At 37.9% G+C, this 16,088-nt stretch overlaps 1 protein-coding gene across 11 annotated transcripts in view; it reads right to left on the reverse strand.

Annotated features, from left to right (window-relative positions):
- The window catches only part of ZNF529 (zinc finger protein 529), a 198,529-nt gene that overhangs the window by 12,934 nt on the left and 169,507 nt on the right, over window positions 1-16,088 (reverse strand). The window contains exons 1-2 of one of the 11 annotated variants that reach the window (XM_064489590.1): window positions 2,734-2,864; window positions 1,381-1,434 (exon numbers count right to left, since the gene is read on the reverse strand). The exons of 7 other annotated variants lie outside the window; for them this stretch is intronic. In XM_064489590.1, coding sequence (XP_064345660.1) covers window positions 1,381-1,394 — 14 coding nt within the window. In that variant the 5' untranslated portion in view covers window positions 1,395-1,434; window positions 2,734-2,864. Of the gene's footprint in view, window positions 1-1,380; window positions 1,884-2,453; window positions 2,492-2,556; window positions 2,645-2,733; window positions 2,865-16,088 lie in introns of those variants that run through there. 3 more of the 11 variants (XM_064489591.1, XM_031456866.2, XM_031456865.2) reach the window with 3 other exon arrangements.

Genomic DNA, 16,088 nt, shown 5'->3' on the forward strand with positions numbered 1-16,088 from the left:
ATCTGGGCGGGAGGATATAGCTCAGTGGTAGAGCATATGTTTAGCATGCATGAGGTCCTGGGTTCATTCTCCAGTACCTCCATAAATAAATAAATAAATAGATACCTAATTTTTTTCCTTAAGAAACAGATAAAAAAGTAGACAAAATTCTATTACAAAGATACTAGAGTATTTTATGATAATTATAAATCTCTAAGGGTAGGCAATAGGTTAAACTATGGTGAGCTATATGTTATCAATATCTATGTAGTATTTAACAGTTATGACTGATCCATAGTAAATGTTCAGGAAAATTTTTTTGATGAATTATTCATTGAGATAATCAGATTAAAAAAAATTTTGGGGGGGTATAATTAGATTTTTTAAAATTTATTTATCTACTTGAAGGTACTGGGGATTGAACCCAGGACCTTGTGCATGCTAAGCACGCACTCTACCATTGAGCTATACCCTCCCCCTCAAGATTTTTAAAAGTGATTGGAGGTTGTGTACTATCATGATAAAGAACATAAAATCTATCATTCAAAATTCAGTTTGTAAATCTCATCTTTGGCTGATACTAATTGTGTAGCCTTTTACCAAGTTACTTAACTGCCTGTATTTCCTCATCAGTAACATGGGAATAACACCATGATTACCTCAAAGTGTTGCTGTCTGGATCAAATTAAATAAAACACATAAGGTACTTTCAGTGCCATATAAAATGCACCTAATGATGCCTAATAAACCCTGCCTGTTAATTTATAAAATTGTAAAGAATATTTCACATCCTTTGTTTGATTATTCTTTTAAAAAAATTCCCTCTGTGCTGCTCTTTTTTGCTACAGTAAAATTTTAGGTTTTTAGGTCTGTTCTTTCTTGAAATGTTAACTCATTTCAGAATCCAGCTTTGAGATTTCAGTTTTTTCCTGATTAATATTTCACAAATATTCTCAAAAATTAAGAGGACATACCTCCTTGCCTTCTACACAAAGCTGCAGACATCTAACCAGCTCAAAGACTCTAGTAGGTAACAATTTGAGCATAGAAGGCTTAATCTTGTTCCTTTGTCTAACAGAGACTTGCATGCATACTTATTTTTGTTTCTATAAATCTCTCCTTTCAAGTGTAATCTGTACAACGAAGTCTTGTAGGATACTTGGATTTCCCAGATCATTCCTGTGTCCTCTGACAGAAACCACAAATTCAAAAAAACGTGAAACACTGGAAGAGAAGGGGACCCACCTCTATGGTCTTGTTATTAATTGGGAGGGGAAGGTCTAGGAACCAGGAAATGGATAAGTCACAATTAGGTAGGAAAATTTAGGAGAAAAAAAGCAAATATTCTATGCTCTGTAAAACAAAAATGTATGACAGAACAGAAAGCAAACATGAACTGACCTTGAATGGGCCATTAAGTAAGTAGCAATGCTCTCCACTTCAGAACTTGCAAAACTAAGGGACCAAGAAGTTAAGACGCTGGACTGGCTAAATAAGAACATCAGACATGACCTATCACCCACCACAAATACAAGCAAATGGAAGTAAGAGGGAAACTAGAATACTGCTTTTACCAGTATCAGTGAAAAATGTAAGCATCATCTATGTCCAGAGCTGGAATCAAAGTTCAAAGCAGTTTCTATGAGGCATAGCTCACAGAATGCTATGGTTTGAAACAGGTAAATGGCCTCCATATTGCATCCAAGGAGTTTAACCCAGGAAGGAATCTTAGACCTGTGTCCTTCCCTTCTTGTCGTCCCAGAAGCCTGTCTTGAAGGAATGCCAGCCTACATTCTCATTCCATGATTTAGGGTATATTTTTCTATTGGGAACTTTCATTATAGGAGTGAAATTCATGACATAGTTCTGATGACCATTTCTTTACAGCTAGATGCAGCTGGTATAAGGACAGAAGAGAATCCAGGGAAACATGTTCCAAGAAACCAGGGAACCTACAACTGAACCCTTGGTGGGCAACGCTCACTTAAATGCCCCCTCTGTGGTAAGCACTAGGTTGAGTATTGGGGACATGGTGATATAATTTATATATATATAAAATATATAATATGTAAGTATTATATATAAATATATACACACACACACGTAAAAACAATTTAACAGATTTCTACAAGCTCACTGAACGAAACTCCAAGCTTATTGAAAACAAAACAAGCTCTACTTCATTCACAATTAACAGTCGTTTACAACCGAGCTGTCACAAGATCACTCGGTCACAGTGTCAGTCAGACACCCTCATCACTAAAGTCATGAAGACCATGGTCACACAGCAGGCTCCGCCCCAGTGACAGCCCCATGAGCCCAATCAGATAGCAGGCACGGCATTCCAGGGCCCCGTCAATACGGACTCACTTGCGCGCGCTCTCACACACACACACACGCGCACCGGCGCGAGCTAACACGCGACAGTGATGCCGTCACAATAGCACCCGCGATCACGGCCGCCCGCGGCTCACGCATATACAGGCTTGAGGCTCCTGGCTCCACATGCCCCTGGAAGTCCGAGGCCTCCTCACCGCCAGCGCCTCCCGCAGCCCGCCCTGGGACACCTCAACTCACCAGGCATAACCCAATAACCACCACGACACCGGAAGAGAAATCGAATGTCGAAGTTCACCCGCGGCTCTGGGGGCTGTGGGAAACGTAGTCTGACTCCGAAAATGTCCAGCCCTGCAGGCGGAGCGTGGAGCCCACCCGCCCCGCCGCAGAGACCCCTGCACGCCCGCCGCCGCTCACCGTTGGCGGACGGGTTGCACTGGTGGTTCTTCCAGACACCGAAGAGCCGGGTGGTGGTCCTCTGCGAGCGAGGTGAGGTCGTGGAAGGGAAAGAGAGCCCAAGGCGAGGAAGTAATCGCCACCCTGGGCCGGGGAGGGCAGAAAAGGGAATCGGAAGCCTGCCCGAGGCGGGCCGAGGAAGAAAACGGAAGAGACCTGGTTCGGGGACAGCCGAGTGAGACTCGCAAGCCCTGGGTCGAGGAGGGGAGTTGGGAGTCGGGTCACCCGGCAGAGGAAGGTCGGGGAAGGTATCGTGAACCCCTGCCGACGGAGACAGGGCTAAGGGCTGGAGCGGTGCGGAGGGAGTTCTAGCCCGAGATGACCCAGGCGGGAACTCCACTCAGGCCTGTACGTGCGGGACCCCAGGTCCGTGGTCGGTAATCACGGGGCGAAGCGTTTTGTTGTTAGTTTTTTTTGTCAGTTTTGCCCCTTGAGAAAGCCCCACCACCCAGAGCGGCACGTAGTAGCAGACGCCCAGTGAGTGTATGCCCGCCCTGGTGAGTGTTTCATACCGTCACCGCCAGGAAGTTCCTGCTGTCCTTCTCCAGCCAGTCTCACTACAGAGACAGCCATAGGCCTGATACATGTCATCGTAATTTAGTCAGTTTTAAATTCCACGTCTCCTTTAGCTCATTCTAGCTCTGTAATATTTATTGAAATTGTGTAGTTCATTTTTTAAAATGTCTCCATATCATTCCATTGTGCCTATGTGCCGCAATTTGTTCATTTTTCTCTTTATGAACATTTGCTGTATTTTCAGGTTTTATATATAATGAATAACGCTGGCATGTTTCCATTTTCCCTGGGGAAATACCTAGAAGAAAGAAAAATGCTGATAATAGGTTAAGTTTATATTTAACTTTCTAAAAAGCTGACAAACTTTGTAGAATGACTAGTTGTAATTTGTGTTTGAGACTGTATGTGACTATGAAGTAAGTGGTTTCAGAGTTGGATTTGGTATTCTATGGAATTATGAGATAGGCTCAGTGGAGTTAGAGGAGTATCATGTAGTGCCCATGGAGTTGTGGTTTTGTGAAGTAGGTGAGATCACAGGAAACTGAATGTATCTGTACCAGTTCTTATTTATCATGATTTTGTTTGTTCATTCCATGGTGACTGTGAAAGTGGATCACTACGTAAGTGATATTAATGAATGACTGAGAAACTGTGTGTCCAGTTAGGTAGGTGTCATTTTGATTCCGCTTGCAGAATTATGACCGTTACAAATCAAGTAAAATAGCAGTATAAGATATACCTAAAGGAGATGAAAACAGGATATCAAAGAGGTATCTGGCTCCAATCTTCACTGCAGAATTTTTCATAGTAGCCAAGACATGGAAACAACGTGTCCACTGACAGATGAATGGATAGGGAAAATGTGTACACACACACACACACACACACACACACACACACACACACACACACACACACACACACACACACACTCTGGAGTATTAGCCTTAAAAAAGAAGGAAATCCTGACTTTTGTGACAACATGAATGGACACTGAGGGCATTATGCTAAGTGAAATTAGTCAGAGAAAGGCAGATACTGTGTTTTCACTTGAATGTGGAATCTAAAAATACCTGAACTCACTGAAATAAAGAGTAGAATAATTGTAGTTGCTGAGAGTGGGAGAAAAGGAGAGATGTTTGTCAAAAGTTACAAACTTTCAGCTATGAAATGAATAAATTCTGGGGTTCTAATGTACAGTGTGGTGACTATTAATAATACTCTGTATTGTATGCTTGAAAGTTGTTAAGAGATTAGGTCTTAAATGTTATCACCGTGCACAAAAAAGGCGAATTATATAAAAGGATGGCAGTGTTAACTAACTTTATTGTGGTGATCGTTTCACAGTATATACATGTATCAAATCATGACATTGTACACCTTAAACTTACATATGTTACTAAAAAAAGAATTGGAAAGTAGGAGGTAAAATTATAATTTCTAGATAACTGGATTGCATACTTGGAACACCACCTGAACTAATTCTAATGTTGAAATGCCTAGGGTTCAACTGGTAGCACACAAGAAAAACTCCTTTTAGCTCTATGTACTACTTTTAACAGATTTGAATGAGGTTTTTTTTTCTGTTCCTGGATGAAATTATGGGTGATTTAATTACTTTTTCAATCTAAGCTAAGGAGAAGTATCTAAAATACTTCCAATCACAGGGTCAGTCTCATAGTAATTAAAATAGTCATTTTCTAATAAAAGCATTTACTATAAAAAAAATCAATATTTAAACTTCAAAGGAAAAATTTCTTCCATCTGACTGGAACCTGCACTGTGGAAAATTACATAATCAGTTTCTTCTCTATTTCCCTAGAATGTATTATTGAAAAGTTACTGTTTAGCATAATGAATATTAATATTTAATAGTAACTGCTTACTACTTAACTAGGCAGATTTAACCAAGTTGTTATGGAAATTCTACGGTAAATGGGGTTTTCACGTGGTTTCTTTTCCCTCCCTTCTCTCTCCTTTGTTCATTTTTCTAAAAAAGAATCCGAAAGAGGGAAAGTCCTTTCTTGCAAATCTTAAAGCCATGGCTCAGGTGAGATGGAAGTTTCTTCTCTCCTTTATGAAATAGTCTCTTCACTCTAGCATATATGAGCATTTTCCCATCTTGAAACTTCCTGGCGATAGAACTCCCTTTCATGGAACTGGTATACATTTCCTTTTATTCTTGCCAGATAAACCTGTGCCTTATCCAGGTTCTTCTGATTTTAACTAATGTTCACTTATTTTGTTTGGTTTTTTTTTGGAGGGAGGGGATAATTAGGTTTACTTATTGATTTACTTTTAGAGGGGGTACTGGGGGTTGAACCCAGGACCTTGTGTATGCCAAGCATGTGCTCTACCACTTGAACTATACCTCACCCAAAATGTTCACTTATTAAGTGCATATTTCTGTTAGCATCTCTTTTCTCATGCTCACAAACAGAAATATATTCTCTATAAGTAAGCATACAGTGCTTGAATGAACCTTTCTTGTGTAAATACTGATTTGATGTCTAAGTGGTGAGTGCTAAGGAGAACCCATCCAAGGGGAAGACTTCATTTTGTCCACAGACCTTGGTTTTCTGGTGAGTAAAGATGGAGGTAAAATCAATAGAATATAATATGGCAAGAAGGGAGATTCCCATGTTATACTGTATCCTCTCTTCCCCTCCAGCTAAGCTTTATGAATCATGTTTCTCCATCTCTCCCTTGTATATCAGTAGTGCTTTGTCCCGTTTATGTCTCCATTCTGTAACAGACACCAAAGACATGGAAGTAATTCATGGTTGAAAAAGCAGAGAGGAAAGCCTACTTTCTATACACAGTAGAGCACTAGAGAAGAGAGGACAAGAGGAGCAGGCCCATGGTGACAGGGGCCTAGGAAGAGAGCAGGCCTTGAACCTTGGTAAAATTAGAAGTGGTGCCCTAAGCCCTCCTTTGGTCGTTAATTCAATACTACCCACTCTTTTCTCCACTCCTCCCTTACATTTTTTAAAAGGTGAGGAAATCATTCCAGTTATTTCTCTCATTAGGTAAGGGGCAAGAACAAAGTGCTGGAGAAATTTTTTTAAAGAGAGACATAAATAGATGCCTGTCCCTACTCTCCCTACAAACACATAGATATGCCATCTAAACTATAACAAAATGCCTTTAAAATGGCTAAGTTCAAAAGAAAAGGAAAAAGGAAAATTCTGCATCCAGAAACAGAGATGAATCACAACAGTAAATATAAAGGAAACTCTGAGCTGACATCTCAGAAACCCCATAAAGATTTTGATTGTATATATAATGCTTCAGAGTACTAACTGGGGTCTGGGGTTCTAACTTCACAGGGACAAGGGGCAGAGAGCTGGAACTAAGACCTTACATAGTCCTATAAAGTATTTCTAGAAAAATGCTACACACTGGCCCAAAGAGATGTGGGGGCTTCCAGTCTCTGAGATTTTTTTAGGGGGTTGGGGCAAAAAATACAAATACTGTATTATTTCTCTTATATGAAGGATGTAGTGATCAGACTTATAGAAACAGCAGGATGGTGGTTAACTGGGGAGGAGGAAATGGAGAGTTATTTAATGGATACAGTTTTAGGTTTGCAAGATGAAAAAGTTCTAGAGATTGGTTGTATAACCATGTGAGTATACTTAACAGTATTGAACTATACACTTTAAAATGGTTAAGATGGTTAATTGTATGTTATGTGTGTTTTACCACAATTTTTTAAAATGAAGAGAGGCTTAAACTAGAAAAAGATAACCCAAAAAACTAAGCCCAAAATTTAAAAAAAAAGAAAGAAAAATGGGCAGAAATCAGTAAAGCAGAGAGCAAATAGAGAAAATGAACAAACCAAAAGTTCTTTATTTGGAAAGAGTTTTAAAATTTATAAATCCCTATCAAGAATAGTTAATAAAAGAAAAAAATGCAAATTACCAGTGTCAGGAATGAAAATGGAGATATCACTACAGATTCCACAGATAGCAAAAATAAATAAATAAATAAGGAATGTCATGAACAGCTTGATGCCAATAAATTATATAACATGATGAAGTGATCTTATTGCTTGAAAAGACTTAACTCAAGAAGAAATAGAAAAATGGAATCTCTCTATATCCATTAAAGAAATTTAGTTTTTAATTTTAAAAAATTCCTCAATAGAGAACCTGGCTAAATTCTCCTGAAATGCTTACAATTTGGCAAGAATTAAAGCTAACAACACTGTTTTAGAAATTCTTTCAACTCAGAGTGCATGACATTCATTTGAAATAAACAATAACCCTTCCTCGCTGAAATGAGCTTAGAAACAAAAACTACAAATCAACAGGGAAAAAAAACCATCATGGGAGAGGCAGCAGGTAAAGAAGAAATATGGTGGTGGGGGGGGATTGGGTAAAGATGGTCAAAGGTACAAACAAGTACTGGGGGTATATAACACAATGACTATAGTTAACAATGCTGTATGGTATATATGAAAGTTGCTAAGAATAAATCCTAGAAGTTCTCATCACAAGGAAAAAAATTTCTTTTGTAACTATGTGAAAGTGATAGATATCAGCTAAACTTATGTGTTAATGATTTCACAATATATGTATGTGTCAGGTGATTATTCTGTGCATTTTAAGCTTATATGATGTTATATGTCAATTATATCAATAAAACTGGCCAGGGGGGAGAAACCTGGCACCTGCAAAACTGCAAAAGTATGACAACATAAAAGAATATGAAATAAATGTTTAAACTGGAAAAGTCATAACAAAAGCACAATACATAAAAAGAATTTGCAGGTATTAAAAAGGATAAGGAGAATTTCTAGAAATAAAACAAAGTAAAAAAAAAAAAACCCAAGAACTTAAAGAATTAACACAACTGAAAAGTAAATTATTGGACTTAAAGATACATCTAAGGGGATCACCTAGAAAGCACAGAGATACAAAGTGAAATACAGAAGAGAAACTAAGAGATAAAGAAGAAAATGAAAAGGTTCAATACACATCTAATGTATAAATGTCAAAATAGAGAAAGGAGGGGAGGCATCAGGAAAGAAAATGATTTAGAAATTTTCATAATTAAAGTCATGATTTCAAGATGAGGAATCAAAACAAGTCGCAAGTAGGATAATGAAAGTAGATCTGACACCTAGACATATCAGAACTCTGCAAAATAACAAGTCTTCTGGAGGAAAGAAACAGATAACATGTTACCTAAAAGGAAGATGATTAGGCACACAAGATGTCAGAAGACAATGGAATAATACCTTCAAAATGGTTAAGGAAAAATAGCAATCAAGAATGGGATAAAATAAAGACATTTGAAGGCATTATTCCAAATGGTTAAGGAAAAACAGCAATCAAGAATGGGATAAAATAAAGACATTTGAAGGCAAAGGTTGACTGGACTTTGACTCACTGGAAAATTTCTAAAAGATACACATTAGCAAGAAGTAAACTGAACCCAAAAAGATAGAATGAGACAAAATTGGTCAGGAAGTTTAATCAAGTGTGTACTCAGTAATAATCATTAATTTAATGGTGTTTCAAAACAAATTAGATTAAAAGCACCAAATAATAATAGAATAACTTAAAGCATTCAGTCTGTCATTTTTTTGAGATACCAATTAATTACAAATCAGAGATGCTAGTTAAAGATTTGAGGGTAATCTCTTAAATCAGTAGATTACTTTTAATCTTGTAGAGGGGAAAGGAGAGTAAAGAAAACTTGACTGATTTCGTAGAAATCAGTAAGTGTACTGGAAGAAGCAAGTACAAGTTTTATTAAAAAGAAAGTGGGGAGATGGGCCATGGAGATAGAGAGGCCTAATGAGCAGAATGGCATGTCAGCTCTGAGGCTGAAGTGTAGTGTCCTTGCCTTTCTAGTTTGTAGTGGGGAAAGATACAACAAACCCAAATGCTGACTAAAAGAGGAAAGAGAACTGGTGTTGAAGATTCAGATTTCCACTCCTTTTCTCCTACTCTTCCCAGTCCAGAGATGTATAGGAGCTAAAGGATGAGTGTGAAGTTTTTGTGTCATTTGTTGTAGAAATGGGCTGCCTCCTGACGAGCAGATATCCCTGGATCTAAGCTCATGTGGAGACAGTCACTTGCAGGACAATGTTAATGAGCTTTGGGGTCAAACACATCTAAGTTCAGTCCCCACCTGCACAATTTTTAGTTGTATATATCCATTAATTTTACTGAGCCTTCTCTTCAGATACAAAATGAAGATGGACATGCCTGCTCTACCTGTCACCTGTAAAGGGAGGGAATAAATCCTCTTCATTTGAACTGTGAGTATGAAATTAGAGAAAGTATATAAAAGGGCCTGCAGTGTAGTCACTCAGTAAATTTGTGTTTTTCCACCTGTTTTTCACAAAATAAAATAAAACAGTAGCTGGAAAATTGCTTTGAATAGTATAAGATACTGTGCACTCAAAAGAGATTACTATGAATTCTTACTAACTAACTACTTTTAATCACATTGTCATGCTCCCTCCTTTATTATTCAGCATGGCAACATGTGAGATTGGATTTTGGTGGGATGGAGATAATGGGAACCTGGATCCTTCTTGGATCCACCTCTGGATGTGATCATTAAAAGCTACCTACCATCACCACACAGCTCAATTCCCAACTGGCTCAGTAACTGTGGATCTCTAAGCAACATCTCACATTTACCTTTATGTCTTCTGAGCCAATCAGTATGCACTGTTTCTTGGTTTACATACCACATTGTTTAGGTGACTTACATGTTCATCATGAAGCAGAAGAGGTGACAATGAGAGACCAGGCAAAAACAGGACTGTCCAAAATGGAACATGAAGTCCCATCCTGATTGTAGAAAATTACATGCTATGCATTATATGTCTATAAAAATTATCTTTTATATTTTCCAAGTCCTTATATTTTGAGCTTTTCAGTCCTGTTTTGTCTTATAATTGCAACAAGTAAACTGCTTAGTCTAAGAATGTTGACTCACCTAATTAACAGTAGTTAAAAAAAAGAATCTTAGAAGAGTATGGAGGAAACGTGTGCATCTCTGAAGTGGTCTGTCATTAGTTAACTAACTAAAGAGGTGTAAAGCCAGGTCTGTTGGTTACTTGTTGCCATGGCTATAGAATTGTCATTAGCTGATTAAACAGGTTTAAAACAAAACAGAAAAACAAAATCAAACAAACAAGAAAAAGATAGTTACTGGAGATATAATGTACATCGTGTACCCTGTATTTTCAACTGAGTGAACCAATAAATTACCTTTATTAAAAAAACTTTTGAGCAGTAATTGACTAATAATAATTGTATGTATTTAAAGCATACAGTGTGATGATTTGATATACATTTACACTGTAGAATGGGTATCAAGATCAAGACAACATATCCATCACCTCATATAATTAACAGAGCTAACAGTAAAATTTACTATTTTAAGTATATATCTGTAGCATTAAGTATATTTACATTTTTGTGCAACCATGACCACCATCTGTCCCCAGAACTTTCCCATATTCCCACATGAAAATCCATTATCAGTAACTCTTCATTCCTCTCTCCTCCAATCCCTAGCAACTATCATTCTATTTTTTATCTCTATTTATTTCACTACTCTAAGCACCTCATATAAGCAGAATAATACAATATTTGTTCTTTTGTGACTAGCTTATTTCACTCAGTGTAATGTCTTCAAGGTTCCTCAATTATTGTAGTATGTGTGGGAATTTCCTTCCTTTTTATGGTAAACCATATTCCATTATTTACGATTATTCAAACGTATATATACCAAATTTTGTTAACCCATTCATCTGTCCATGGACACTTGGGTTGCTTCCACCTTTTGGCTATTGTCAAGAATGCTCTACGAACACGAGTATACAAATACCTGTTTATTTCCTTGCTTTCAATTCTTTTGGTTATAAAAACAAGTGGAACTGCTAGATCAAACAGTAATTCTATATCAGAAACTTTACAAGTTCTTCTCAGTGGTGGCACCATTTTACGTTCCTTCCAGCAGTGCTTCCAATTTCTCTACATCCTCTTACTGACACCTCTTATTTTGTTTTGCCTTGTAAAATACAAAATCCATCCTAATGGATATGAAGTGGTATCTCATTGTAATTTCTGCCCAAAATACAATTCAAGTTCTTTGCCCTTTGTTAAATTGGGTTGTTTTTTGTCTCTGAGTTTAAGGAATTCTTTAAATATTCTGGATATTAATCCCTTATCAGGTATGACTTGCAAATATTTTCTCCTATCCTGTGGTTTGCATTTTTGTTCTGCTGACAGTGTGAACTGTTGATAGTGTAAAACACTTTCATGCACAAACATTTTTAATTTTCATTAAGTCCAATTTACATATATTTTTCTTTTATTGCCTATGCTTTTAGTGTCATATCCAAAAAACCACTGTCAAATCATGTATCATGAAGATTCTTCCTATGTTTTCTTCTAAGAGTTTTAGTTTTACCTCAGATGTATAGGTCTTTATCCATTTTGAGTTAATCTTTATATATGGTGTAAGATAATGGTCCAAATTCATTATTTTGCCTAAGAATATCAAATCTTCCCAACACCATTTGTTGAAAAGACAAGTGAGAAGCTTGGCGCTTTGTAGTCTGCCATTTTGCTGTTACTCCATATCACATCATTTTAACCTCCTTTTATTCCTTTATCTTCCACTTTTTAAGGATCTTTGTGATTTTACCAGGTCCATCTGGATAATCTAGGATAATTCCCCTGTATCAGCTGATGAGTGAACTTTGTTTCATCTGTAAACTTAATTCCCCTTTGCCATGTAATGTAATATATTCATATGTTCTGTGGATTAGGACATAATATTTGGAGGGAGCCATTTTTCTGCCTACAACAATAGTATTCTCTATCTTTTCAGTAGTTGCAGGATCTGCATTGATACCCCCATTTCATTCCTGATATTAAAGATTTGTGTCTTCTCTTTTTACCTTTGTTGTCTTGGTAGAACTTTATCAATTTTATTGAATAAAAGCTTTTGGTTTAACTCATTGTTCAGTTAATTCCTGTTTCCATTATCTCTGATTTCCACTCATTACTTCCTACCTTCTTCTGGCTTTGGGTTTATTTTATTCATTTTTCTATTTTCTTGAGGTAGGGACTTAAATAATTGGTACAAGACCTTTCTATTTTTCTAATGTAAGCATTTAACATTATAAATTCCCTCTCAGCACTGCTTTAGCTGCACACCACAAATTCTGATGTGTAGTATTTTCACCTAGCTTTATATATATTTTAAAACTTCCTCTCTGTCGTAGTCAGTTCAGGCTGCTAAAACAAATACCATAGACTGGGTAGCTTAAAAAAACAGACATTTGTTTCTCACTGTTGTGCATGCTTGGCAGTCCAAGATCAAGGTGCTGGCAGATTTAGTTCCTAGTGATAATCCTCCTGGCTTACAGGTGGCTTACAGGTCCTCACATCATGGAGAGAGAGAGCAAGCTCTGGTCTCTTCCTCTTTTCAGAAGGGCACTAATTCTATCACAGGAGCCCACATTCATGATATCATCTAAACATAATTATCTCTCATACCATCCACATATCTCCATATAACATTCCATTGGGGGTAAGGCTTCTACATAAATTTTGGGGAAACACAAACATTCCACCCCTGGCCCCCCAAAATTCATGTACTTCTCATATGCAAAATATATTCATCCTGTCCCAACAGCCCCAAGAGTCAACTCGCTCTAGCATCAACTCTAAAGTATAAAGTCCAAAGTATCATATAAATATCACCTATATCAGAAACAGGTGAGACTTGAGGCATGATTCATCCTGAGGCAAAATTCTTCTCCAGCTGTCAACCCATGAAACCACATAAGATACGTGCTTCCAAAATGCAACTTTGGGACAAGCATAGGATAGACATTCCCATTCCAAAAGGGAGAAATCAGGAGAAAAAAAAAATGGGGGATAGGTCCCAAGCAAGTCCAAAACTTAGTAAGGCAAGCACATTACATCTGAAGGCTTGAGAATTAATCAATCTTCTTTGGTTCAATGTCCCACCTCCTGGATCCACTTGGGTGGCAGTCCTGCCTCTGCAGCTCTGTCAGATGGAGGTCATATCAAGGGTCTGCCAGGTGGGAGTCACATTCCCAAGGCTCCGGGCAGCCCCATCCACAAGGCTCCATCTGGCCTGATGAAACCAAGGGAGCTCCCCCAACTCCTTTCCCTTTGAAACTGAGGAGGCAGCCCTGATGATCTCTGAATCACCTTTGGGGTCCTTCTTCCTTGTCTTGAAGAATAGCACACCTGCTGCCAAACAGCTCTATGGTGGTTCTATGAAGTCTGACATCCTTCCTTCATTTCCTCCCATTCCTGTCCCCTTCAGTTCAAACTATATTGTTTCTGTTGCGGTGACTTCATACCCAGACTAATCTCATCAAATGGTTTTTTTCGTCACACCTGTAGTTTTCAGATCAAGCTTTCTCAGTTTTTGCAATAGGGATAGGCTGAGAATTTTCAGAACCATCAAGTTCTGGTTCCTTTTTGCTTAAAAAACTTACACTCCCACCAACAGTACATGAAAGTTCCAATTTCTCCACATCCCTGCCAACACTTCTTTTTCCCTAGTTTGTTTTTTTTTTTGAAAGTAGCTATCATAATAGGTCCATCTGTTTATTTACTCTTAACCTACCTATATTATTTGAAGAGAGTTTCTTGTAGATTGCATACACTTTGGTCATTAAAAAAACCTTTTTTTGATAATCTTAATTTGTATGTTTAAATCATACTCATTTAATATACTTACTCATGTTAAGATTTAAGTCTGCCATTTTATTTGTTTTGTTGCTCCTACCGTCTATTTCTGTTCTCTCCTGCCATTGCTGTGATTTTTATGAATACTTGTTAGTATTCCATTCTAATTTATTCATATTGTTTATATTTCTTTGTATAGGTTTATTTAGTGGTTGCTTTATGGATTATGATATACACACTCATCATAGTCTACTAGTATCAATATTTATCACTTTGTGTGAAAAGTAGAGATCTTAACGTGGCTGAGGTCTCTTTAACATCCCCCACTTTATGATATAGTTGTCTTAAATATTACCTGTATATACACTGAGAACCACATCAGACTATGAATCATTTTAGCTGTAAAATACCAAACAATTTTCAAAACTCAAGAGCTGTCTGTTACTTTATGACTTTTATCTGTTTATCCCTTTCAGTGCTTTCTTCATTTCAAATGTTCCAAATTTCTTTCTGTTATCATTTCCTTAATGTGTCAAGAATTTACTTTTAGAGCAGGCTTTCTGGATTAACTGAAGTTTGTTAACAATGGAATGGTAATGGTCTGACTCTACTTCCCTCACCTTTTTCATGGTACATACCTCTTAGTAAGGCAGTTTGATTATTAAATGCAGCTATCTCCCAAAAGCTCTTTTCTAGGCTGCTTATTAGATGACTTACCAGCATGAAAGGGAAAGGGAGGGTTATGTAAACCCACTTGGAAAAAAGGAAACTTCAGGATTTTGTCCTGACCTGGATATAATGTATCTTTCTGGTTAAGTTACAGACAAATTTTTTTCTGTGAAAATGCTTTTGTCCCTCTTTTGTCCCTTCCAAACAAAACAGATGAGAGTAAGAAATTATGTTGTTATGTTTACTAAATGGGACATGATGATTTTGTAACAAAAGAGAAAACAAAAACAAAAACCCAACACCTGGGAAGACACTTGACAGGACTGACTGTGGGCCAGCAGGGGTTGGCCCCAGTTCTAGCACTTTCCATGCAGTACACCTCCAGATACTACCCACGCTCCTGAAGTGAATGAGCTGATGTTACAGATAAGCAAAACGGAAACTAACTAGCTTTAGGCAGTGCCTCTGAAGCCAAGAACTAAACTGAATTATTTGAATTGACCTGGCAACCCCAGGGTGGGAGGCCCATGATGAGAGGTCATATTGGGGGCCCTATTAACCTCTTGTTATGTAATAAGCCAAAGATGGCCCATGTGTATTAGCCTAAAATGGCCCCCAAATTGTTATTTCCTCACAGCAGGCTAGAATCCTCAGCCTAAAACCTACCAGTGCCAGCTCAAATCTAACACATCATGTAGTTTTAAATATAGTCCAAATAAACATGTATTTTGGACATTTAGAGCCTACCTGCTCTGTACACCCCATGGAGTTGTATCAACATCTGCTAACCATGAATAAGACAAGCCCTGTATCTATTTTAAAAACTCCAAACTGCTGTTGCCCTTCAGAGCTCTCTAATCCAGAGACTACCCACCCACCTTGGGCTGAGTGATGTCACCTAGACACATAAGCCCCCTTTCTGATTTCCCCTTCTTTCCTGGTAAATAGGTACCTTGCCCTATTCCCCTTCTGGGTGGTAGCCTCACACTGCTGTCCTTGAAAGGTGTCTTGCTAGAAGGCATTTCCTTTCTCATGTAACTCTAAGTACCACCTAATCAATATTGTTGTGTGTTACTGTCACTCATGGTCCTGCCTCAAATCAACCCCTAAATCCTCAAACTTCATACACCCGTACTGCCTGACTAGTGCACGTCCCACTTCGGGCACTCTAACAACTGTAAACTCCTTGTTTCCAGGAGGACCACATGTGCCCTCCGGGACTGCACTTCTGGTGTAGGTGCTCTATTATGACGCTGTCTCAGCCCTGGAAGGCATTCAGGTAAGATTTAATGTACTGGACAGTGTTGTATTGTACCTAAATCGATGCCTCAGGATAGATAAAGAAGGGTTAATACAGAAACTTGAGTAAGCCACCTGGCTTTCTAAAATAGACCTTTATGGCTCAATGTGGTGTTTGTTTAA

This window comes from Camelus dromedarius, chromosome 9 (genome assembly GCF_036321535.1).
Source record: "Camelus dromedarius isolate mCamDro1 chromosome 9, mCamDro1.pat, whole genome shotgun sequence".
In the NCBI taxonomy this organism is placed as follows: domain Eukaryota; kingdom Metazoa; phylum Chordata; class Mammalia; order Artiodactyla; family Camelidae; genus Camelus; species Camelus dromedarius.